Source organism: Xenopus laevis, chromosome 5L (assembly GCF_017654675.1).
Source record: "Xenopus laevis strain J_2021 chromosome 5L, Xenopus_laevis_v10.1, whole genome shotgun sequence".
NCBI lineage: Eukaryota > Metazoa > Chordata > Amphibia > Anura > Pipidae > Xenopus > Xenopus laevis.
The window spans coordinates 69,997,865-70,024,381 of record NC_054379.1 but is presented as its reverse complement, the minus strand read 5'-3'; the positions used below and the strand labels follow the sequence as shown (position 1 = coordinate 70,024,381).

General features: G+C 40.8%; 1 protein-coding gene across 1 annotated transcript; it reads right to left on the bottom strand.

Annotated features, from left to right (window-relative positions):
• Positions 1-757: 757 nt before the first annotated feature.
• Positions 758-6,691, bottom strand: LOC121393695 (centromere protein W-like). Its single transcript, XM_041562911.1, has 3 exons — positions 6,363-6,691; positions 5,066-5,179; positions 758-1,260 (listed from the first exon to the last, which is right to left on the bottom strand). Exons 1-3 carry the CDS (start codon positions 6,450-6,452, stop codon positions 1,234-1,236), a joined length of 231 nt encoding a protein of 76 aa, XP_041418845.1. The 5' UTR covers positions 6,453-6,691; the 3' UTR covers positions 758-1,233.
• Positions 6,692-26,517: the final 19,826 nt, after the last annotated feature.

Sequence of the window (26,517 nt, the reverse complement as noted above, 5' to 3'; positions counted from 1 at the left end):
TTGTACTTAATCCCAACTAAAATATAATTAATCCTTATTGGAAGCAAAGTCTATTGGGATTATTTTATATTTAATTGATTTTGTAATAAACTTAAAGGAATTGTTCAGTATAAAAATAAAAACTGGGTAAATAGATAGGCTGTGCAAAACAAAAAATGTTTCTAATATAGTTAGTTAGCCAAAAATTTAATGTATAAAGGCTGGAGTGATTTGATGTATAACATGTTGGGTCAGATCACTACTTCCTGATTTTCAGCTCTCTTGGTTTACACTGACTGGTTACCCTGGTTACCAGGCAATAACCAATCAGAGACTTAAGGGGGGGCCGCATGGGTCATATCTGTTGCTTTTGAATCTTAGCTGAATGCTGAGGATCAATTGCAAACTCACTGAACAGAAATGTACCATGTGGCCCCCCTTCAAGTCGCAGACTAGCTCAGAGTTATAGAGCTGAAAAGCAGGAAGTTGGATTCTGGCTGTTTTATTAGACATCTGTTCACTCCAGCCTTTATACATTACATTTTTGGCTAACTAACTATATTAGAAACATTTTTTATTTTGCACTGCCTATCTATTTACCCAGTTTTTATTTTCACACTGAACTATTCCTTTAAAGGTACAAAGATCCAAATTCCAGATTGATCCATTATCCGGAAAACCCCAGGGCCCAAGCATACCTGTATTCCTTTTATAGTCCATATATCCACATGCAACACCCTCCTGATAACAAATACATTATAAAAACACAACACCTTAATTATTTTAAAATATAGTAATTTATTTTTTCATTAAATGTTGGCATTTTACAGTTATATAAACAACATGAAAAAGCTTGATACAGCTAAATGTATGTTGGGCACAAATGCCTAACAAACACCTTTTGCTTGTCTGCAGCCACACCAGTAAATGTTACCTCAGCAGTGAAGCATATCAACAGTATATGGCTTCACAGATGTTTCCGGCACTGCAAATAAAGACCACAAAGTGATGCAAGCAGCGCAGAAGAGTCATGCAAGCATCTGTTTCTTATATATTTACAAAAAAATAGTAATTTCTTGACAAACTGCTAAATTGAACGCATCTTATAGTAAGGTAGAAAAAAAAAAAAAAGGGGGGGGGGGCGACACCTTTTTTGTCCAAGTAAAACAAGTTTAACTTCTATAACTTATTGGCAAATTACTAAGATCTAATATAAAATAAAATAAATAGGCCAGCAAGGTCGGTGCACTTTCTTCAGCCTTTAGACTTCTTCAAAGCGGTCTGCAAAAAAAAAAAAAAAAAAAAATGTTAGCCAGAATTTGTGTTTCTATGTATTTACAAAAATAAAACCTACATCAAGATTTACTTTGTACATGATATCACATGACCAATACAAAACCCACTTCCCCTGGAACATAACTGGCTGTCAAGCACATCCAAAATATAGTATGTCTTCTCAGTAAGGTACCCTCACTTGGGAAGGCACATTTATCAAGGGTCAAATTTTCGATTTTCATGTGAGTTTTTTTAAACTGCCCTAAACTCCAATAAATTTGACTAGTTGAAATGTATTAATAAAATCTAATTTTTTTAAACTCAAACGAATTTAAACGACCCGGAAACTTGAATCTAATTTGATTCAAACTATAAAAACCTGATTCGAATTTAAAAAAAAAAAAATAAAAAAAAAAAAACTCGATTCAAGTTTTTTTCTCAGAAAAAAACTCGAATGTCAAACATTACCAAATTGATCCCTGGACCTCTTCCATTGACTAAAACTGTAATTTGTCAGGTTTTAGGTGGCGAATAACTGAATTTGAGTTCTTAAGGGGCCAGTATGATAAATTTTAAAATTCGAAATAAAACTCGAATCGTGTTTGGGTAATTCACAATATGAATTTGAGTTTTGACCAAAAAAAAAAAAAAATTAAAATTTCACTTTTACCCTTAATAAATCTGCCCTTAAGACTAACATCCCCCCCCAGATATTACCGTATATACCCGAGTATAAGCCGAGTTTTTCAGCATCCAAAATGTGCTGAAAAAGTCTACCTCGGCTTATACTCAGGTCAGCGATACCCGACCCAAGTAGCTGAGATTGCAGTCACTTTTAATCATTCCTATACCAGCAGTACACTTGGGGAGAGACTGCAATATCCCACAATGGCCTCTGTTGGTTATATGAAAGAATAACAGTGCGCCCTCTGTTGGTTATATGAAAGAATAACAGTGACTGCAATATCACACAGCGCCATCTGTTGGTTATATGAAAGAATAACAGTGACTGCAATATCACACAGCGCCATCTGTTGGTTGTATGAAAGAATAACAGTGCGCCCTCTGTTGGTTATATGAAAAATTAACAGTGACTGCAATATCACACAGCGCCATCTGTTGGTTGTATGAAAGAATAACAGTGCGCCCTCTGTTGGTTATGTGAAAGAATAACAGTGACTGCAATATCACACAGTGCCCTCTGTTGGTTATATTAAAGAATAACAGTGACTGCAATATCACACAGCGCCATCTGTTGGTTGTATGAAAGAATAACAGTGCGCCCTCTGTTGGTTATATGAAAAATTAACAGTGACTGCAATATCACACAGCGCCATCTGTTGGTTGTATGAAAGAATAACAGTGCGCCCTCTGTTGGTTATGTGAAAGAATTACAGTGACTGCAATATCACACAGTGCCCTCTGTTGGTTATATGAAAGAATAACAGTGACTGCAATATCACACAGCGCCATCTGTTGGTTATATGGAAGAATAACAGTAACTGCAATATCACACAGTGCCCTCTGTTGGTTATATGAAAGATTAACAGTGACTGCAATATCACACAGCACCCTCTGTTGGTTATATGAAAGAATAACAGTGACTGCAATATCACACAGCGCCCTCTGTTGGTTATACGAAAGATTAACAGTGATGGCAATATCAAACAGCACCCTCTGCACATGGTAGTGGGACAGTGGGACAATGCACACAGTAATCCGTTTGGCAATTCTCTGTCACCTCAACTTTGCAAAGAAGTCCGGTTGATCGCTGGGGGGGTCGCTTTGGCAGAATGTGCGCTGCTGGGAGACAGGGCTGTAGTTGTGTCTAGGCTTATACTAGAGTCAATAAGTTTTCCCAGTTTTCATAGGTAAAATTAGGTACCTCGGCTTATACTCGGGTGGGCTTATACTCGAGTATATACGGTATTATTCATGGTGCACACAAACTAAACCACACAAAGATGTTAGGTCATTTCACTCAATTAATGGACAAAGTTCTGTCTTTTAATCTAACACTTCTTCCTGTTACAATTGTTCGAGCTGTATTATTTTTGGTCAGGTGATCTCTGAGGAAGCCAAAACAGTGGCTCAAGGTAAAAGAACAATAATTACTGATTAATTACACACACACAGGTGATCTCTGAGGAAGCCAAAATAGTGGCTCAAGGTAAAACAACAATAATTACTGATTAATTACACACAAATATATATATATATATATATATATATATATATATATATATATATATATATATATATATATATATATATATATATATATATATATATATATATATATATATATATATATATATATATATATATTAAGACACATGTGCACAAGAATACCCATAAATACATAAATATAAAGTCTGATGTCCTAAAATGGGCCTCACAATCCCTAACCTTCCCTATACTTCATAATTTACATGTGAACATATGTATTATACCGCTCTCTTTCATATAGTTCCATGATTATAACTATGTACCCATGTAGCATAGCTCTTTTGTAGGTTACTAAAAGTGACCTGTCTAGAGAAGGGGGTTCACGATAAAATTTACTTTTAGTTGGATATAGACAATTTCCAACTGGCCTTTTTGTGCTTTTTTCAATTATGTGTATTTCTATTCTTCTTCTCTAGTCTGAAATGTAAAGTTCTAAGTAATTGTTAGTATCAGTTACCAGCTGCAGGAAAGATTAACTAATCAGAATTTCAAGATGAACAGGACCTTTAAATAGGACGGCTGAATCTTATTAGACTCAAAGAACTGGCTAACACAGTGTTCTTATCTCTGAGGCGAAGGACAAACTGAGTCAATAGAAAAACATTGGCGTTTCTACATTTAAGTTTATATTTACTTTAAAATAATTATTCAGCAGAGCACAAGGCCTTAATGATTCTTCATGAAACCCAGAAGCTTATTTTTATTTATACAAGATTGTCAGGTGTCACACAAATAGCTATATTAAAGGGATACTGTCATAGGAAAAAACATTTTTTTCAAAATGAATCAGTTAATAGTGCTGCTCCAGCAGAATTCTGCACTGAAATCCATTTTTCAAAAGAGCAGATTTTTTTATATTCAATTTGAAATCTGACATGGGGCTAGACATATTGTCAATTTCCCAGCTGCCCCAAGTCATGTGACTTGTGCTCTGATAAACTTCAATCACTCTTTACTGCTGTACTGCAAGTTGGAGTGATATCACCCCCTCCCTTTTTCCACCCAGCAGCCAAACAAAAGAACAATGGGAAAGTAACCAGATAGCAGCTCCCTAACACAAGATAACAGCTGCCTGGTAGATCTAAGAACAACACTCAATAGTAAAAACCCATGTCCCACTGAGACACATTCAGTTACATTGAGAAGGAAGGAAAAGCAGCAGCCTGCCAGAAAGCATTTATCTCCTAAAGTGCAGGCACAAGTCACATGACTGGGGCAGCTGGGAAATTGACAAAATGTCTAGCCCCATGTCAGATTTCAAAATTGAATATAAAAAAAATCTGTTTGCTCTTTTGAGAAATGGATTTCAGTGCAGAATTCTACTGGAGTAGCACTATTAACTGATGCGTTTTGGAAAAAAACATGTTTTCCGATGACAGGATCCCTTTAAGATAAAATTGAACGTGGGCAAATTAAGGACAAGCTGCATAGCTGTAGTTTGACTGACTTTACCAAGTACTGAATATTGACAGGAAAATTCTGCCACTCTGTTTTTCCCTAATCCTTCATTAGTCATGTAAAATCCCTTTAACATCATATGTCAGGTATCATTATAAAAGAAACTACTTCAGTAAAACTGTACCTTTGCAACTGCCTTGATATGTTCTGGTTTAATAACGGAGCTTTTATTTTCTAATGCTTTCACCTGGGCTTCTTCTACCAGCCTGCGTACAAACAGAAGGCAATTCAAGTGAACCTAAAGACAAAAATAACAAAAGCAATGTTATTACAGCACAATGCACATATCCTGGGCTCTTGGAATGTTTCTTATAAGCCTATTGCCATGATAAAAAAAAAACAGTCAAATTATTTGCAAGAATATTAACCAAGTAACTTTTGGCACACTTAGATACAGTAGCCTATTTACCTGTGCTAGGAATCTTTAGCCTTATGGCTTGTTGCCTGATGGGCATACCATCAACGGTAAACATAATAGTACCTGTACTTTAAGACAAGCATTGTATAAACTATAAGCTTTTATAACCATTTGGAAAGATGCTACAGAACTGCAGATGACTGCCTGTAAATGATGGCAAAATCATGCAAGATATTATAAAATATATATATATATATATATATATATATATATATATATATATATATATATATATATATATATATATATATATATATATATATATATAAAAATAATTCTATTCAGTGTTTACATTTGTGAACACTTTCCTGAAAAAAGTAAAAAATAGGTTGTAGATGTCTGTACAACTACAGTAAGGCACAGAGGTATTTATACATACAAAAGTATACAGATATAGGATCTGTGAAGCTCTGAATTATGGGAAGGCCATCTCCCATAGAGGCCATTTTAAGCAAATCATTTCCTTCTCCGTTGTACTAAAACTATAACTTGCATTTGATAGTAAATAGGCAGCATAAATACATACTGTTAAAGTTTAAATGATTTTTCAGCATACTTACCAGCATACTACTTACAAATAATGTAAATATCACTTATCTGGAAAACATCAGTTCCTAAGCATTGCAGATACTAGATTCATACGATGATATACGTGTAGCATTAATACATAACTGTACTGGAGAAATATGCCTGATATACAAATGAATGCAGTCCAGTACAGGAATAACACTGCTAAGTTTTGCATCAAGGACTGTTAAAAAAAAAAAGTGAATCGTTTGGGAATAATATCAATGTAAACTCGATTTCAGAGCTGATTCAGACATGCACCTTCCTGAGAGATATAATTAACACTAGAGAGCCGAGAAATCCCCCTCAGTCTCTCACTCTCCTTTAATTCTGCTAATACGAATTCCAAGCAAACGATTACACACCCAGGCGAAAATAGAATATAGGCATACACAGAGCATACATTTAACCATAGAAACAACTCTGGCCTCCTCACCAATACGTCCAATTCTGCCTCCCTCCGCATAGTTGGCTGATGCTTTTTCAAAATTGACTTTAAGGTGCCTCGGGGGATTGCGCCTTTCATTCTGAGACAAGCGCTTACAAGCAAAGAGCGGCGGGATAAACGTCGTAATAGACGCACAGACCCAGCGAAGAGATATGTCTAAATGCCACACCGAGTACTAATTCCACGAATGCAACAATTAAATTAACCGCTGATGCCAACAATTGTTGCCAATTCCCAACTTCCCGTAAGGCGCCTAAAAACCCGCCGCACGTTGATGACGTCGTCGTGGGCTGGTTTGCTGGCGGAAGTACTGAACTTGCTGTTGCAGTAAACCAAGTTGGCAGCATAGTCGAAGCAATATAAGAAGACGAGGGGTTTTAAATAAAATATCTATTAAAATAAACATCATTGCTACATTTAGAAAACTTTGTCTCCCCTGAATTTTTTGTGATCCAAGAAATGTATAAAGTTATTGTATTGGTGGTTTTTCTGGATTTTATACTAAAAGACTGTCCTGATTTTCTCCAAAAAATGGCTGTGAATGTAAAAAGCTACCCAGATGCATATTGTACTCTGGTTCTCTTAGTAATATTACATTAAAATGGTGAAACGAGAGAGCTGGAGGTGCTGGCGCTGGAGTGACAATATGATGGAATTGGTGTGGCTGGTTGCCACCTTTTCCTAAAAAAAATTCTGTCCGATGCGGGGTGGGAATGAAAGGGGCGGGCCGTGATGTAAAAGGGGGCTGTGCTAAGATGTAAAGGGGCAGGCCGCACCACGGAGATCGCCAGAAGGAGGAAAAAAGTTACGTTTCCAGGGGATTGGGGGCAGGCCAAGGGGTTTTGTTAAGGGTATTACAGATTTACCGGCAGCTACATTGCCGGTAAATTTGTAATACTGCAGGTGTTTTACAGGCTAGGCCGATCCTGGTGGCAACCCTAGGTGTGGCCGAAACTTTGTTTCGGAGGGACAGAGGCAATAGAAAAAGAGATGGGGTATGTCTGATAGGCAGGATTTAAAAGCTAATATAAAGGAGGTAGGGTTGCCACCTTTTATAAAAAAATTTACCGGCTGCTGGGGGCGGGGCCTCAAATGGGCAGGACGTGATGTCAAAAGGGGCGGGACGTGATGTCAAAAGGGGCGGGGCCACACAACGGACACCGCGGACACTAGAAGAGGCAAAAGAAAAGGTAAGTTGCAGGGTATTGGGGGCAGGCCGAGGGCTCCTTTTGACCGTATTACAAATTTACCGGCAGCTACTATTAAATTTGTAATACCGGCCACGCCCTTGGCAGGTATTTTACCGGATAGGCCGGTAAAATACCGGCCGGGTGGCAACCCTAAAAGGAGGTGATGTTATAAAATGAGGGGGCTGAAGCCTTATGGGTGGAGCTCTTCACTGATTGTAAAGATTAAGTGTAGGAGTACGCCTTAGACCACCTAATGTAAGTGAGGAGGAGGAGGCTAAGCACCTGATGCAAATAGAAAAGGCAATAGAAAAGGCAGCTAGTTTGGGTAAAGTAATGATAATGGGGGATTTTAATTACCCAGATATTGACTGGAGAAACAGTAATAAAATTCACTGGCACTCATGGTTGATTCAAGCAAGGAAAAACCCTTGTGTGTTTATTTGCAGTTGTGCAACATTTCGGGGTTGTACCCCTTTGTCAAGCATGCTTGACAAAGGGGTACAACCACGAAATGTTGCACAACTGCAAATAAACACGCAAGGGGAATTTTTTGGAACTGTCTGTCTGGTTGGGTGCCGATCCCTCCATCACCATGCACCAGGCCAGACCCAGACTGGCAATCTGCTGGTTCTGGCAAATGCCAGAGGGGCTGCTGTATGGTTCCATAAAAAGTCACCATATAGTGGGCCGGTAGGGGGCTGTTTGGGCCTCTGTGTACTTGGAATGGCAGGGCCTATTTTGACTCCCAATCCAGGCCTGCACCAGGTGATATTTACAGAAGGCCAGGGTGTGCGAGCAGGCCATACATTCCAGTGGAGCAACAGTACTGCCAGATCAGTTAATGGGAACAAGTTTATAAACTTGTTGCATGACAATTTTATAGCACAGGTTGTTGAAGAGCCAACCAGAAAAAAATGCTATTCTGGATCTAGTGATCCTTTAATGACCCAGAATGTATAGTGAATGTGCAAGTAATTGAACCCCTGGGTATTAGTGACCATAATGTTATATCATTTAATGTCTGGTGCAAAAAACAAATATACACTGGGGCAACAAAAACCATGAATTTCAGAAAAGCTAATTTTAGTGCCTTGAGGGCTGCCCTTCAGAGCATAGATTGGGGCATTATGTTTTCAGCTAAAAACACTGAACAGGAATGGTTGTCGTTTAAAATGATATTAAATCTTTACTGTTCTCAATATATTCCTTTAAAGGGATACTGTCATGAGAAAAAACATTTTTTTTTAAAATGAATCAGTTAATAGTGCTGCTGTTTTGTTTTCTTTCTGTTTGTATAAAGCTTTCTGTACAAATAAGTATTGTACAGTGTAGCGTGAAAATAAATGAACAAAATTAAAAAAACTCAATTCAGAATACAGTACTTTCGCGCAGTCAGTTTGAGATTTTCTAGAACATATCAAAAATCATTGCAACAAGAAGTTAAAGGGATACTGTCATGAGAAAAAACATTTTTTTCAAAATGAATCAGTTAATAGTGCTGCTCCAGCAGAATTCTGCACTGAAATCCATTTCTCAAAAGAGCAAACAGATTTTTTTATATTCAATTTTGAAATCTGACATGGGGCTAGACATTTTGTCAATTTCCCAGCTGCCCCATGTCATGTGACTTGTGCTCTGATAAACTTCAATCACTCTTTCCTGCTGTACTGCAAGTTGGAGTGATATCACCCCCTCCCTTTTCTCCCCCAGCAGCCAAACAAAAGAACAATGGGAAGGTAACCAGATAGCAGCTCCCTAACACAAGATAACAGCTGCCTGGTAGATCTAAGAACAACACTCAATAGTAAAAACCCATGTCCCACTGAGACACATTCAGTTACATTGAGAAGGAAAAACAGCAGCCTGCCAGAAAGCATTTCTCTCCTGAAGTGCAGGCACAAGTCACATAACCAGGGGCAGCTGGGAAATTGACAAAATGTCTAGCCCCATGTCAGATTTCAAAATTGAATATAAAAAAATCTGTTTGCTCTTTTGAAAAATGGATTTCAGTGCAGAATTCTGCTGGAGCAGCACTATTAACTGATTCATTTTGAGAAAAAATTTTTTTCCCATGACAGTATCCCTTTAAGGAGTAAATGTAAAATAACTAAGAATCTCCCTATGTTGCCCAATATAGAAGTAAAGAAGGTAATAGGAAAGAAGAGAAGGGCATTTAAAAACTACAAGTCTGTTGGGACAGAAGCTGCATTTAATAAACATAAACACTATAATAAATGTTGTAAAAAATAAATCTGGAAGGCAAAGAAAGGAAATGAGAAGCGCATTGCGGCTGAGGCTAAGACTAACCCCAAAAAGTTTTTTAAGAATATTCATAGTAAAAAGATGCAGGCTGAGAGTGTTGCTCCTTTAAATAATGGTACCAGTATGGTTGTAACAGATACAGAAAAGGCAAATGTGCAAAATCAGTTTTTTCCTTCAGTGTATGCAATAGAGGAGTCAGAGTTCCCTGGCTCATAGCTGCACTTATGGCTCAGCTCAATCTAGTCAGTGGTTGATCAGGATATGATTAATAAAGCTTTAATAAAAATGAATGCAAAAAAGGTGCCAGGGTACCTATGGATTGGAGAAAATCTGATGTCATTCCAATATTTCAAAAGGGATTACAATCTCAGCCTGGAAATTATAGGCCAGTATGTTAGACATATTTGGTGGGCAAATTATTTGAAGGCTTGTTAAGGGATCACATTTAAATTTTTGTCTTAGCGAATGGCATTATGAACCGCAGTCAGCATTGCTTTATGAAGGATAGATCATGTCATACAAATTTGATTGCTTTTTATGATGAGGTAAGTAAGATGCTGGACAGTGGGGGGGGGCAGTAGATGTGATCTATTTGGATTTTGCCAAAGCATTTGATACCGTGGGCTTAATGAAGTCATTTGCACATGGATAGGAAACTGGCTACAGGATCGGGTACAGAGGGTGGTTGTTAATGGTTCATTCTCTACTCGGAGTAAAGTTCTTAGTGGTTCCCTCAGGGCTCGTTATTGGGTCCACTTTTATTTAACTTGTTCATTACTGATTTAGGGGAGGTTATTGTACGTAATGTATCAGTGTTTGCAGATGACAGAAAACTATCCAGCCCAATTAATTCCATCCAGGATGCGGCATCTTTGTAACAGGATCTTGACAAACTGGTAATCTGGCAAACAGCTAAGTGACAAATGAGATTCAATGTTGATAAATGTAAAGTCACCTGAGATGTAAAAATATCCAAGCCACTTATACCCTTAATAGGACTGCACTATGCAAATCCATAATGGAAAAGGACCTTGGAGTCCTGGTAGCAGGGCCAATTCTAAGGAATGTGCTGCCTGAGGCGGCTCCTGCAATGCCGCCCCCCCTCGCCGGCTTACCTGTCGGGAGGGGAGGAAGGAACACTAACGCAGCGAGCGCAATTGCGCTCTCTCGCATTAGTAAAGCTGAATTTCCAGTTTAAAAACCGTAAATTCAGCTCTTAAAGGTACAAGGAGCAGCTCTTTGCCACCCCTGGAAACCTCTCCGGCGTGCCGCCTGAGGCGAGTTTCTCAACTTGCCTGATTGGCGGCACGCCCCTGCCTGGTAGATAATAAACTTGACTGTAGCAAGCAATGCCAGTGAGCAGCATCAAGGGCAAATAAGGTCTTGAGCTGTATTAAAAGGGGCATTGATTCACGGCAGGAAGGAGCCACTGTAGAGCACTGGTAAGGTCCCATCTTGAATATCCAGTACAGTTTTGGTTTCTAGTGCTCAAACAGGACATTATTGAATTAGAGAGGGTACAGAGAAGGGCAACTAAGCTGGTAAAAGGTATGGAAAATCTTAGCTATGGGGAAAGACTGGCCAAATTGGGGATGTTCACGCTGGAGAAAAGGCGCTTAAGGGGCAATATGATAACTATGTATAAATATATAAGGGGATCATATAATAATCTCTCTATTTACCAGGATGTCTTTCCAGCTGATGCAAGGTCACACATTCCGATTATAAAAAAGGAGGTTCCGCCTAAATATTCGGAAGGGTTTTTTTTACAGTGAGAGCTGTGAAGATGTGGAATTCTCTCCCTGAATCAGTTGTACAGGCTGATACATTAGACGGCAGGAAGATAGCTCATAGTACAAGTTGATCCAGGGACTAGTCAGTTGCCATTTTGGAGTCAGGAAGGACTTTTTTCCCCCTCTGAGGCAAATTGGTGAGCCTTTAGATGGGGTTTTTTGCCTTCCTCTGGATCAAATAGCAGTTAGGCTAGGTTGAACTTGATGGACGTCCCTATGCATACATTTTTTAGTAAAACCTTTCTTTTTAGAATACTCTATGTTTCCCTGATTTTACATTTTACCAGATTTTACACAATATTTTTCTGGTTATCTAAATCGTAAAAGGGTTCTAATGTATATCTATACTGGGTAGAAGGGTGGAGTTTATTTTTATAAAGTGTTAATCATTCTGCAAACCATGCTTCCCCACCAGCTGTTATGAAAGAAATGAATATACAGGTGATCACTTTATTGATACAGAGCCTTTCACGATTGATTGTAAATATCCACTCTTATTCTCTCCTCCTTTAACAAATAACATCCAAACACACATTGCCAAGTACTAAATCGCCTGACAATGGGATTAAACAGTTTTAATCACCATCCTCATACATTTATAGACTTCAGAATTCATCACATTTGCAGAGTATGTACAGAGTTCCTTTAATATTGAGGACCCAAAAGATGGGACAAAGAGTATGATGCCAGAGACAGTTTTTCATTAGCAACACTTTCCAAAACATCAGATGATAATGCTCCTGAACACAGCATTCTTGACAGGAAAAACTATGTGCAGGAAACAAAATTCATTGTATGAGAGCACAATTTGGACACCTTACTACTACTACTACTACTTATCATGCCAGGAACAGTCACCAAAGTTTTGTGAAGCTGTTTTATGAAGTTGAAAAGGTTCACTGTAACCCTAACATGCCTAAAAGGACATCATGTTAATATTTGCAAAGAACATCAAATTTGTAAGATATCCTCTATGCTGCTTAATGGGTCATCTTTTTGCAAAGTGCACAGTGTCCCGGATTTTTGGTATGTCTTCGACTTCACATACCACATACTTTAATTATCAGAGAAGCTTTTGGAACAGAAAATAGATAGTGGTGACAATAAGGTTGTGGGAAAAAGGATATCGGCACACGAGGCATTAGTGTTGCAGGGAGCACCCTGTTCGTTTATTGTGCAGAAATGCAACGTTTTGGGGCATGTCCCCAAAACGTTGCATTTCCGCTCAATAAACGAGCAGGGTGCTCCCTGCAAAGCTAATGCCTTGTGTGCCGATATCCTTTTTCCCAGATCAATTGTGAGGTCGCTGATCCTCTAATATTGTGCACCGGGCTGATCTTTCTAAGGGTGTGCGATTGTTCTAAATTTTTTATGTGTAGGGTTGCACTGAATCCACTATTTTGGATTTGGCCGAACCCCCGAATCCTTCACGAAAGATTTGGCCGAATACCGAACCGAATCCTAATTTGCATGTACAAATTAGGGAAGGGAAGGGGAAAACATGTTTTATTTCCTTGTTTTGTGACAAAAAGTCATGCAATTTCCCTCCCCGTCTCTAATTTGCATATGCAAACTAGGATTCGGATTCAGTTCGGCCGGGCAGAAAGATTCGGCCGAATCAGAATCCTGCTGAAAGAGGCCAAATCCTAGCCGAATCCAGAACCGAATCCTGGATTGGGTGCATCCCTACTTATGTGAGACAATAAGGTTGTAGCATGCAAGGGGCAGTTCAATAGCCTTGAACAATCAGTAAAGTTTTGTATTCAAGATCTATAAAAACTGCTACATTTTACAATACTACTGATTTTACATAGGTACATAGTTTAATTGGGTTGAAAAAAGACAAAGTTCATCAAGTTCAACCCCTCCAAATGAAACCCACCATCCATACACACACCCCTCTATACCCTCACATAAATTATATATACACATATCTATGCTAACTATAGTATCTTTAGTATCACAATAGACTTGGATATTATGGGGCAGATTCACTAAAGGGCGAAGTGACTAACGCTGGTGCAAATTCGCCAGCATGACGTCATTTCGTAACCTCGCCAATTCACTAACGGGCGCTGGCGTAAATTCGCTAGCGAAGTGAACCTACTCTAGTGCTACTTCGCACCCTTACGCCAGGCGAAGTTGCTCTATGGCGTATGGAACGTAACTACACTAATTCACTAACTTGCGCCTTTTTTAAGGGTGATAGGCTGAAAAAGATCGTAAATTTTTTTGGGGGTACCCTCCTTCCCCCCTACATTTCCTAACATATGCCACCTAAACTATACAGTGGGCACATGTCTAGGCCAAAATAACAACTCTATTTTATTTTATGAAGGTTTCCCAGGCTTGTGTAGTGTAATGTATTTGCTGCTACATATACGTCCATTCAACTTTAACTTGGCACCGTATGCAAATTAGGCATCGCTAGCATAACTTCACTTTGCTTGCCGAATTAACGATTGCGCAAATTTGCTACCGTTCGCCTCCCTGAGCGCAACTTCGGATTTTAGTGACTTAGTGGCGCCCTGGCGAAAATTTGCCTGGCGAAGTGCGGCGAAGGCGAATGCACTAGCACATTTTCGCTGCTTAGTGAATTTGCCCCTATGTCTGTCCAAAAAATCATCCAAACCACTCTTAAAAGCATTAACAGCATTAGCCATCACAACATCACCCAGCAGTGCATTCCACAACCTCACTGTTATCACTGTGAAGTACCACCTACATTGCTTCATATGAAAGTTATTTTCCTCTGGTTTGAAGAGGTGGCCTCTGGTGTGGTGATCCTCTTTATGGATAAAAAGGTCCCCTGCTATTTGTATATAATGTCCTCTAATGTACTTGTAAAATGTAATCATGTCCCCTCAAAAGCGCCTTTTTTTAAAGAGAAAACAACTCAAAACTTGTCTACCTTCATAATTTAAATTTTCCATCCCTCTAACCAGTTTGTGGCACATCTCTGCACTCTCTTCAGCTCAATTATATCCCTTTTAAAGAATTGAAGCCCAAAACTGAACTGCATACTCCAGGTGAGGCCTTAAGAGGGACCTATAAAAAGGCATAATTATGTTTTTATCTCTTGATTTTATGCCCTTTGTATGCAAGACAGTACCTATTTGCTTTAGTGGCTACAGAATGACACTGCCCAGAATTTACAAAATTGGTATTTACAAAAACCCTTAAATCCTTCTCAGTTAAGTAGAGAGCCCTGCTGAACTCCAATTATAAAATGTTCCATTTACCTAGCTGCTACACCTTGCAAATGACCCTAACTCTTTACTTACCCCTCGGTGCAGATTCAGGACATCGGAGTTCACAGCAGCAATCTTCTTCTCTTTGGTAATCTATGGGAAGTAAGTGCCGTATCGGTGCATGCACAGTTGGAGCAGTTTTCTGTTTTGCGACAACTGCGCATGCACCGAAAGTCATGGAATTTGCCGAAGTGCCGCTCTCATTCCAAAGATTACCGAAGAGCCGGAAGATGGCTGCTGTGAACTCTGCTGGACAGAATCTGCACCGAGGGGTAAGTAAAAACTTAGGGGCATTTGCCCGTGGTAGCTGCTAGGCTGGGGGGGAGGAGGGAGGGGGTCTATGTAGGGTAGGAAGGTAGGGTTTTTTTTACTGTACGATTAAATTCTCCTTTGTGGGCTGCCCTTCTGAGCTTAGATTGGGGCATTATGTTTTCTCCTAAAAACACAGAAATGGTTGCCATGTAAAATTATATTAAATTTTTACTGTTCTTGTTTGACATATTTGGTGGGCAACTTATTTGAAGCCTTGTTAAGGGTTGCATGACTTTTTAGAAAATGAGGAAATACAGGGTTATGAAAGATCATAGAGCAAGTTGATCAAGGGACTGTTCCAATTGTTATCTTGGAGTAAGGAAGGAAAATTCAACTGTAAAGTAAAAAAACCCATACCCCCTAACCTACATATACCCCCTCCCTCCTCCCCCCAGCCTAGCTACTTACCCCTCGGTGCAAATTCTGTCCAGTGGAGTTCACGGCAGCCATCTTCCGGGTCTTTGGTAATTTTTGGAATGAGAGTGGTGATTCTAAAATTTCCATGACTTTTGGTGCATGAGCAGTTGTCTCGAAAAAAGAAAATTGATCCTATTGTGCATGCGCTGATACGGTACTTCCCGAAGATTACCAAAGAGAAGAAGATGGCTGCCGTGAACTCTGATGCCCTGAATCTGCACGAGGGGTAAGTAAAGAGTTAGGGGCATTTGTCTGGAGTAGCAGCTAGGCTGGGGGGAGGAGGGGGTTAGGTCTATGTAGGGTAGGGGATAGGGTTTTTTTACTTTATGGTTGAATTTTCCTTTAAGGTGCTAAAATTAGATTTTCTGAAAATCATGGTTTTTGTTGCCCCAGTTTATATTTGTTTTTTGCACCAGACATTGAATGAGATCACATTTTGGTCACTATTGTCCAGGGTTTCAATTACTTTGCTATATGTTCTGGGTCATTATTAAATTCAAAAAAGAGTAGAACATGTTCAGATTAACAAAGGTCCGGGGCCAGATGGTATTCATTCCAGGGTACTTAGCGAGCTCAGCTCTGTGATTGCCAAACCTCTTTACTTAATTTTTACTTTTTTACTTAATGGGATCTGGCAAAGTGCAGAGAGACGTGTGAATTGCTAATGTGGTGCTTCTATTCAAAAAAGGATCCCATTCTCAGCCTCAAAACTATAGGCCAGTTAGTCTGACGTCAGTGGTAGGAAAGCTTTTCAAAGGGTTAATAAAGGATAAGATACTGGACTTCATAGCAAATCATAATACTATGAGTTTGTGCCAGCATGGTTTTATGTGTAATAGATCTTGCCAGACTAATTTAATTTCTTTTTATGAGAAGGTAAGTAGAGACCTCGATTCTGGGATGGCAGTGGATGTGATTTACTTAGACTTTGCTAAAGCATTTGATACAGTGCCACATAAAAGGTTACTGGTTAAATTAAGGAATGTTGGCCTGGAACATAGTATTTGTACCTGGATAAAGAACTGGTTAAAAGATAGACTACAAAGAGTGGTGGTAAATGGAACATTTTCTCATTGGACCAGTGTTGCTAGTAGAGTACCGCTTTTCAACTTGTTTATTAATGACCTGGAGGTGGGCATTGAAAGTACTGTTTCTATTTTTGCAGATGATACTAAATTGTGCAGAACTATAGGTTCCATGCAGGATGATGCCACTTTGCAGAGTGATTTGTCTAAGTTGGAAAACTGGGCAGCAAACTGGGAAATGAGGTTCAATGTTGATAAATGCAAGGTTAGGCACTTTGGCAAAAATAATATAATTGCAAGTTATACACTAAATGTCAGTGTGTTGGGAGTTTCCTTAAATGAGAAGGATCTAGGGGTTTTTGTAGATAACAAGTTGTCTAATTCTGGGCAGTGTCATTCTGTGGCTACTAAAGCAAATAAAGTCTTGCATTAAAAAGGGAATTAACTCAAGGGATGAAAACATAATTATGCCTCTTCTGGGTGAGGCCTCATCTGGAGTATGCAGTACAGTTTTGGACTCCAGTCCTTAAGAGGGATAAAAATGAGCTGGAGAGAGTGCAGAGACGTGCAACTAAATTGGTTAGAGGGATGGAAGACTTAAATTATGAGGGTAGACTGTCCAGGTTGGGGTTGTTTTCTCTGGAAAAAAGGCACTTGCGAGGGGACATGATTACACTTTACAAGTACATTAGAGGACATTATAGACAAATAGCAGGGGACCTTTTTACCCATAACATGGATCACCATACCAGAAGCCACCCCTTTAGACTAGAAGAAAAGAACTTTCATTTGAAGCAACGTAGAGGGTTCTTCACAGTCAGGACAGTGAGGGTGTGGAATGCACTGCCGGGTGATGTTGTGATGGCTGATTCAGTTAATGCCTTTAAGAGTGGCTTGGATGATTTTTGGACAGACATAATATCAAAGGCTATTGTGATTCTAAGCTCTATAGTTAGTATAGGTATGGGTATATATAATTTGTGTGAAAGTAGGGAGGTGTGTTTGTATGGATGCTGGGTTTTCATTTGAAGGGGTTGAACTTGATGGACTTTGTCTTTTTTCAACCCAATTTAACTATGTAACTAACTATGTAACTATTATAGATAACTGGATCCAATATAGCAATTTTTCTGGTTGGCTCCTCAACAACATGTGCCATAAAATTGTCATGCGACAAGCTTATAAACTCGTTCCTATCAACTGTCTTGGCAGTTCTGTTGCTCAAGTAATTAACATCCCCCAAAATCCTGTTTGCATTAGGAGCTTAGTCTCCTCCTCCTATCAGCCACGCATGAATCTCCCTAAGCTCCCACTGTCTTCTTAACGTTGCTCGTGGCACAGGTAATATCTTGGAGAAAATTACCTTGGAAGTCCTCGCCCTCAACTTTTCTCCTAGTTCGTTCTTGAGGACTTCCCCCCCTCTAACTTTGTCATTGGTACTTATGTGTACCAAGTCTTCCCCAGCCCCACACAATAATCTGTCTACTCATTCGAACCCTAGCACCAGGCAAGCAGTAGAATGTTTGGCATGAAGGATCCCTATGGCCCATCAGCATAATACACTGAGCATACACTGAGTCCTGTAGGGTTAAACTGGGATTACACCCCTATGTTATTATTTAATAATATGTTGTTCCAGATTATTTGTAATTTTTGTGTAATAATTTGTTTTGATTTTCTTCTACAGCTCCTGAGCAAATATTGATACAAATATGGAAGTGCATATCACTCAAAATATAGTTTTTAATGGTCATTTGGATATTAATAATATACTAGTTTGGAATCACATATGGACTTCGACATTTTGGATTGTTCTATGGATTTTATTATGGACACAGTGTATTGTATTTGAAAACACTGATCATAAAACATAATTTGTGTGATGTTAAAACAAAAAAATTGTATGGGTGCTAAACACATGACTCGGTCTATTGTCATACTAACTCTTATTGCCGTGTTTATTTCAGCACTATTAAACAGTACTGTTTATAAATAATTCTAATAACTTGTTAGTGAAAGGCTCAGTATAACCCTTTTCCATGGTTTGCAAAGAAGAGTGCTAGTTCCGAACCATATGGGCCCATTTAATATTGCTGTGCTTTTCGGCATGAGCAGTCATTAATGAAACCCCACAGGGGAATACTAATAATATGGGGTTCTGTGCTGAAAAAAGCTGGCCAATATTTGCCAAATAGTTTGCCATAATGGACTTATGTAACAGCAGCTTTTGGATACTGAAGTTTTTCTTAAAAGAGCCTGTTCTGATTCCAAATAAGCATATAGGGTATGCAGCCTTTCATGTGGTTTAATGGAAACTGTCACAAACAATGACAGGCAGTCTTTATTCAAAAACTCCTTTTTGTTGTCTGTTTCTGCATTAATTCTAGATATAAAATTCACTTGAAAAGATGTAGAGAGGATTAAAATCCCCCCTAAAATATTGATGACCTACCACATAGGTGGGGTTTGCACCGCCATTGCAGGAATGTAGGGATTGTAGGTTGTGAGGCTGTGTAAACTTGTTGAAAAGCAGACAGACTGACACATTTTTGGAGGGTTGGAAGCAGCATATAAAATACATACTCACATAAAAACATGCATGAACACACATACACACATACGACCACACAAATACAGACACACTCACATACACATATACAAAGCCCACACACAGAAACACACACGGGTGCATAGGCACTAGGGATGTAGCGAACGTCGGAAAAAAAGTTCGCGAACATATTCGCGAACTTGCGCAAAAATGCGAGCGGTTCGCGAACCCCATAGACTTCAATGGGAAGGCGAACTTTAACATCTAGAAAAGACATTTCTGGCCAGAAAAATGATTTTAAAGTTGTTTAAAGGGTGCAACGACCTGGACAGTGGCATGCCAGAGGGGGATCAAGGGCAAAAATGTATCTGAAAAATCTGCCTGTGTGTGCTTGGAAGAGATAGTGTAGGGGGAGAGCTGTTAGTGATTTCAGGGACAGATGATAGTAAGTTTGCTGGCTAGTAATCTGCTTGATACTGCTCTGTATTGGAGGGACAGAAGTCTGCAGGGATTTGAGGGACATTTTAGCTTAGGTAGCTTTGCTGGCTAGTAATCTACTGTTCTCTTTAAACAACTGCCATACGTTGACCTTGTAGGCATTGTTTGCCCAGTTTTTTTGGACGCAGCCACTGAAGCACAGTTGCCAGAAAAAATATGCCATATAAATGCTGAAAATAGTCATTTTTCGCCATACGTTGACCTTGTAGACATTGTTTGCCCAGTTTTTTTGGACGCAGCCACTGAAGCACAGTTGCCAGAAAAAATATGCCATATAAATGCTGAAAATAGTAATTTTTCGCCATACGTTGACCTTGTAGACATTGTTTGCCCAGTTTTTTTGGTTGCAGCCACTGAAGCACAGTTGCCAGAAAAAATATGCCACATAAATGCTGAAAATAGTCATTTTTTGCCATATACGTTGAGTCAACGTATGGCAAAAAATGACTATTTTCAGCATTTATATGGCATATTTTTTCTGGCCTCTGTGCTTCAGTGGCTGTGGCCAAAAAAACTGGGCAAACAATGCCTACAAGGTCAACGTCGTTGACCTTGTAGGCATTGTTTGCCCAGTTTTTTTGGCCACAGCCACTGAAGCACAGAGGCCAGAAAAAATATGCCATATAAATGCTGAAAATAGTCATTTTTTTGGTCGCAGCCACTGAAGCACAGTTGCCAGAAAAATTATGCCATATAAATGCTGAAAATATAAATTTTTTTGGTTGCAGCCACTGAAGCACAGAGGCCAGAAAAATTATGCCATATAAATGCAGAAAATATGCATTTTTTTGGTCGCAGCCACTGAAGCACAGTTGACAGAAAAATTATGCCATATAAATGCTGAAAATATAAATTTTTTTGGTTGCAGCCACTGAAGCACAGAGGCCAGAAAAATTATGCCATATAAATGCAGAAAATATGCATTTTTTTGGTCGCAGCCACTGAAGCACAGTTGCCAGAAAAATTATGCCATATAAATGCTGAAAATAGTAATTTTTTTGGTTGCAGCCACTGAAGCACAGAGGCCAGAAAAATTATGCCATATAAATGCAGAAAATATGCATTTGTTTGGTCGCAGCCACTGAAGCACAGTTGACAGAAAAATTATGCCATATAAATGCTGAAAATATAAATTTTTTTGGTTGCAGCCACTGAAGCACAGAGGCCAGAAAAATTATGTCATATAAATGCAGAAAATAGGCATTTTTTTGGTCGCAGCCACTGAAGCACAGAGGCCAGAAAAAATTAAACCAGTAGGGTTTGCACCCTAGTTTGTAACGGTGGCGGAGGGAGGAGGAGGACGCTAAAGGACAGCTGTGTGTGGAGTCATGAGGCTTGAAGAGAAGGACAGCTGCATAGAAGTCAGAACAAGTCTTCCGGCGTGCAGTAACCCTCCGAGATCCACCCCTCATTCATTTTAATAAAGGTCAGGTAATCGACACTTTTGTGACCTAGGCGAGTTCTCTTCTCAGTTACAATCCCTCCTGCTGCACTGAAGGTCCTTTCTGAGAGCACACTTGAGGCTGGGCAAGACAAGAGGTTCATGGCAAATTGTGACAGCTCTGGCCACAGATCAAGCCTGCGCACCCAGTAGTCCAGGGGTTCATCGCTCCTCAGAGTGTCGATATCTGCAGTTAATGCCAGGTAGTCCGCTACCTGCCGGTCGAGGCGTTCTTTGAGGGTGGATCCAGAAGGGTTGTGGCGCTGCCTTGGACAGAAAAACATTTGCATGTCTGACGTTACAGACTGGCCAAAGGGCTTTGTCCTTGCAGGTGTGCTCGTGGCAGGATTACTGGCACCTCTGCCCCTGGAATGTTGATGAGTTCCTGAAGTGACATCACCCTTAAAAGCATTGTACAACATGTTTTGCAGGCTGGTTTGTAAATGCCGCATCTTTTCGGACTTGTGGTATGTTGGTAACATTTCTGACACTTTATGCTTGTACCGAGGGTCTAGTAGCGTTGCGACCCAGTACAGGTCCTTCTCCTTAAGCCTCTTGATACGGGGGTCCTTCAACAGGCATGACAGCATGAAAGACCCCATTCTCACAAGGTTGGATGCAGAGCTATCCATCTCCGCTTCCTCATTATCAAGGACTGCATCATCCACGGTCTCCTCCCCCCAGCCACGTACAAGACCAGGGGTCCCCAAAAGGTCACCACTAGCCCCCTGGGAAGCCTGCTCCTGTTGGTCCTCCTCCTCCTCCTCCACAAAGCCACCTTCCTCCTCTGACTCCACTTCTGGCACCTCTCCCTGCGTTGCAGCAGGTGCCTGGGTTCGTTCTGGTGATTCCGACCAGAAATCGTGCGCTTCCAGCTCCTCGTCACGCTGGTCTACAGCCTCATCTGTCACTCGTCGCACGGCACGCTCCAGGAAGAAAGCGAAGGGTATTAGGTCGCTGATGGTGCCTTCGGTGCGACTGACCATATTTGTCACCTCTTCAAAAGGTCGCATGAGCCTGCAGGCATCGCGCATAAGCACCCAGTAACGGGGGAAAAAAATCCCCAGCTGTGCAGATCCAGTCCTACCACCCAGTTCAAAAAGGTACTCGTTGACGGCCCTTTGTTGTTGCAGCAGACGTTCCAACATAAGGAGCGTTGAATTCCAGCGAGTCTGGCTGTCAGAAATCAAACGCCTGACTGGCATGTTGTAGCGCTGCTGAATGTCAGCAAGGCGTGCCATGGCTGTGTAGGAACGTCTGAAATGGGCCGACACCTTTCTGGACTGGGTGAGAACGTCCTGGAATCCTGGGTACTTGGAGACAAAACGTTGGACTATTAAATTTAACACATGTGCCATGCAGGGCACATGTGTTAAATTGCCTAGTCTCAACGCTGCCAACAGATTGCTTCCATTGTCACACACCACTTTTCCGATCTGCAGTTGGTGTGGGGTCAGCCACCGATCGGCCTGTGACTGCAGAGATGACAGGAGTACAGATCCGGTATGGTTTTTGCTTTCCAGGCACGTCATCCCCAAGACAGCGTGACAACGGCGTACCTGGCACGTCGAATAGCCTAGGGGGAGCTGGGGGTGCACAGGTGTGGAGGAGGAGAAGGAGGACCCAGCAGCAGAGTAAGAAGAAGACGAGGTAGAGAGCGATGGAGGAGTAGAGGTGGTGGCAGAACCGCGTGCAATCCGTGGCGGTGACACCAACTCCACTGTTGTTGTTGAGCTACCCATTCCCTGCTTCCCAGCCATTACCAAGTTCACCCAGTGGGCAGTGTAGGTGACATACCTGCCCTGACCATGCTTGGAGGACCATGCGTCAGTAGTCATATGGACCTTTGGCCCAACACTAAGTGACAGAGATGCGGTAACTTGGCTCTGCACATGTTGGTACAGGTGTGGTATTCCCTTTTTAGAAAAAAAATTGCGGCTGGGTACCTTCCACTGCGGTGTCCCAATTGCTACAAATTTGCGGAAGGCCTCAGAGTCCACCAGCTGGTATGGTAAAAGCTGGCGGGCTAAGAGTGCAGACAAGCCAGCTGTCAGACGCCGGGCAAGGGGGTGACAGTCAGACATTGGCTTCTTACGCTCAAACATGGCCTTCACAGAAACTTGGCTGGTGGCAGATGACTGGGAATGGGAACAGGTGGTCAAGGTGGAAGGCGGAGTGGAGGGTGGTTCAGACGGGTCAAGGAGAGCAGAGGTAGAGCAGTAAGATGCTGGACCAGAAGGAGTGTGGCTTTTAGTTTGCCTGTTGCCTTTGAGGTGTTGCTCCCAAAGTGCTTTGTGCTTGCCGCTCATGTGCCTTCGCATAGAAGTTGTACCTATGTGGCTGTTGGGCTTACCAAGGCTCAGTTTCTGACTGCACTCATTGCAAATTACAATGCTTTTGTCAGAGGCACACACATTAAAAAAATCCCACACTGCTGACTTTTTGGAAGTGTGCGATCTGGCGGTAACAGTAGAAGTTGGCGGAGTTGGCGGTATTGGCGGCAATGGCGGGTGCGTTGGCCGGCTGAACACAGGTGCCGATACATGTTGTTGCCCTACTGATCCCTGCGGGCTGTCCTCCCTGCTTCTTCTAAGTCTTATTCTCCTACTGCCTCTCTGACTCTCCGTCTCTCCATCTGAACTACCCTCCTCTTGCTCTCTTCTACTAGGCACCCACAAAACATCAATCTCCTCATCATCATTCTCCTCAGATGCATCAATTTCTTCTGACACATCACAGAAGGAAGCAGCAGCGGGGACCTCCTCCTCATCACTCATTATGTCCATCTCTATCGTGTTCTCTGCCAGAATTAAATCTGGTGTAAGGTCCTCATCTCCTTCATCTTCTTCTGGCAATAATGGTTGCGCATTACTCAGTTCAAGAAACTCATTGGAAAATAACTCCTCTGACCCCAGTGAAGAAGGGGCACCGGTGGTGGAGGAAGTGTTACGTGGGGTGGCCATAGCAGTGGAGGATGAGGAGGATGTTGTGGTAAAGTTAGAAACGGTAGAGGATGGGGTGTGCTGTGTAAGCCAGTCAACTACCTCTTCAGCATTTTGGGAGTTCAGGGTCATTGGCTTTTTAAAACTGGGCAATTTGCTAGGGCCACAGGATTGCATAGCAGCACGGCCCCTAGCACGGCCTCTGCGTGGCGGCCTGCCTTTGCCTGGCATTATTTTTAAAAAAACAACAACAACAACAAAAAATCAGTTGGTTTTTCTGGAAACGATAATACACACAGCTAGATGGCGGGTTGAAGAAAACACTGTGCAAATAATGCCTACAAAGTCAACGTATACACTACTACAGCGGTGGATACGGATTACGTAAAATATATGAATGCTGCTTGAAAAAAAGTAACTCAAGTGGTTTTTCTAGAGACGATAATATTATCAATATTTAGACAAAATGTGAACAAGCTCACACAGCTCGATGGCGGGTTGAAGAAAACACTGTGCAAATAATGCCTACAAGGTCAACGTATACACTACTACAGCGGTGGATACGGATTACGTAAAATATATGAATGCTGCTTGAAAAAAAGTAACTCAAGTGGTTTTTCTAGAGACGATAATATTATCAATATTTAGACAAAATGTGAGCAAGGTCACACAGCTCGATGGCGGGTTGAAGAAAACAGTGTGCAAATAATGCCTACAAGGCCAACGTATACACTACTACAGCGGTGGATACGGATTACGTAAAATATATTATGGCTGCTTGAAAAAAGTGACTCCGGTGTTTTTTCTGGAGACGGTAATATTATGGATATTTAGACAGAATGGGAACAAGGTCACACAGCTCGATGGCGGGTTGAAGAAAACAGTGTGCAAATAATGCCTACAAGGCCAACGTATACACTACTACAGCGGTGGATACGGATTACGTAAAATATATTATGGCTGCTTGAAAAAAGTGACTCCGGTGTTTTTTCTGGAGACGGTAATATTATGGATATTTAGACAGAATGTGAACAAGGTCACACAGCTCGATGGCGGGTTGAAGAAAACAGTGTGCAAATAATGCCTACAAGGCCAACGTATACACTACTACAGCGGTGGATACGGATTACGTAAAATATATGAATGCTGCTTGAAAAAAGTGACTCCGGTGTTTTTTCTGGAGACGGTAATATTATGGATATTTAGACAGAATGGGAACAAGGTCACACAGCTCGATGGCGGGTTGAAGAAAACAGTGTGCAAATAATGCCTACAAGGCCAACGTATACACTACTACAGCGGTGGATACGGATTACGTAAAATATATGAATGCTGCTTGAAAAAAGTGACTCCGGTGTTTTTTCTGGAGACGGTAATATTATGGATATTTAGACAGAATGGGAACAAGGTCACACAGCTCGATGGCGGGTTGAAGAAAACAGTGTGCAAATAATGCCTACAAGGCCAACGTATACACTACTACAGCGGTGGATACGGATTACGTAAAATATATGAATGCTGCTTGAAAAAAGTGACTCCGGTGTTTTTTCTGGAGACGGTAATATTATGGATATTTAGACAGAATGTGAACAAGGTCACACAGCTCGATGGCGGGTTGAAGAAAACAGTGTGCAAATAATGCCTACAAGGCCAACGTATACACTACTACAGCGGTGGATACGGATTACGTAAAATATATGAATGCTGCTTGAAAAAAGTGACTCCGGTGTTTTTTCTGGAGACGGTAATATTATGGATATTTAGACAGAATGGGAACAAGGTCACACAGCTCGATGGCGGGTTGAAGAAAACAGTGTGCAAATAATGCCTACAAGGCCAACGTATACACTACTACAGCGGTGGATACGGATTACGTAAAATATATTATGGCTGCTTGAAAAAAGTGACTCCGGTGTTTTTTCTGGAGACGGTAATATTATGGATATTTAGACAGAATGTGAACAAGGTCACACAGCTCGATGGCGGGTTGAAGAAAACAGTGTGCAAATAATGCCTACAGGGCAAATAATGCCTAAAAGGTCAACTTATACACTACTACAGCGGAAGTAAAATAAAAAAAGTAAAATAAAAAAAAATGAATATTAAAAAAAAAAAATTAAAGTTGGTGCTGCTGAACTACTAGGAGCAGCAGATTAGCACACCAGTCCCACTCCCCAACACTGCTAGACTAATAGCACTGGGCTCTTATAGTAGTAGTAGTAGTAGTAGTAGTAAAACAACAAAAAAATAAATAAAAGCAGTCCTTACAAGGACTACTGTTATTGCAGCAGTCAGCAGATGAGATCAGAAGCAGGACAGCTGCCCACTGCAGCTACATACAGAGCACTGCAGTAGAAGGTAGATTACTAGCCAGCAAAGCTACCTAAGCTAAAATGTCCCTCAAACCCCTGCAGACTTCTGTCCCTCCAATAACAGAGCAGTATCAAAACGATTACTAGCCAGC

What these genes read in the sequence shown, in the direction of transcription:
- LOC121393695 (XM_041562911.1), bottom strand. Translation starts at nt 6,452, where the DNA reads ATGAAAGGCGCAATCCCCCGAGGCACCTTAAAGTCAATTTTGAAAAAG. An exon ending in AGGCAGAATTGGACGTATTG is followed by an intron (nt 5,180 to 6,362) that starts GTGAGGAGGCCA and finishes TTTTGTCTTTAG; the next exon opens with GTTCACTTGAATTGCCTTCT. An exon ending in ATATCAAGGCAGTTGCAAAG is followed by an intron (nt 1,261 to 5,065) that starts GTACAGTTTTAC and finishes TTTTTTTTGCAG; the next exon opens with ACCGCTTTGAAGAAGTCTAA.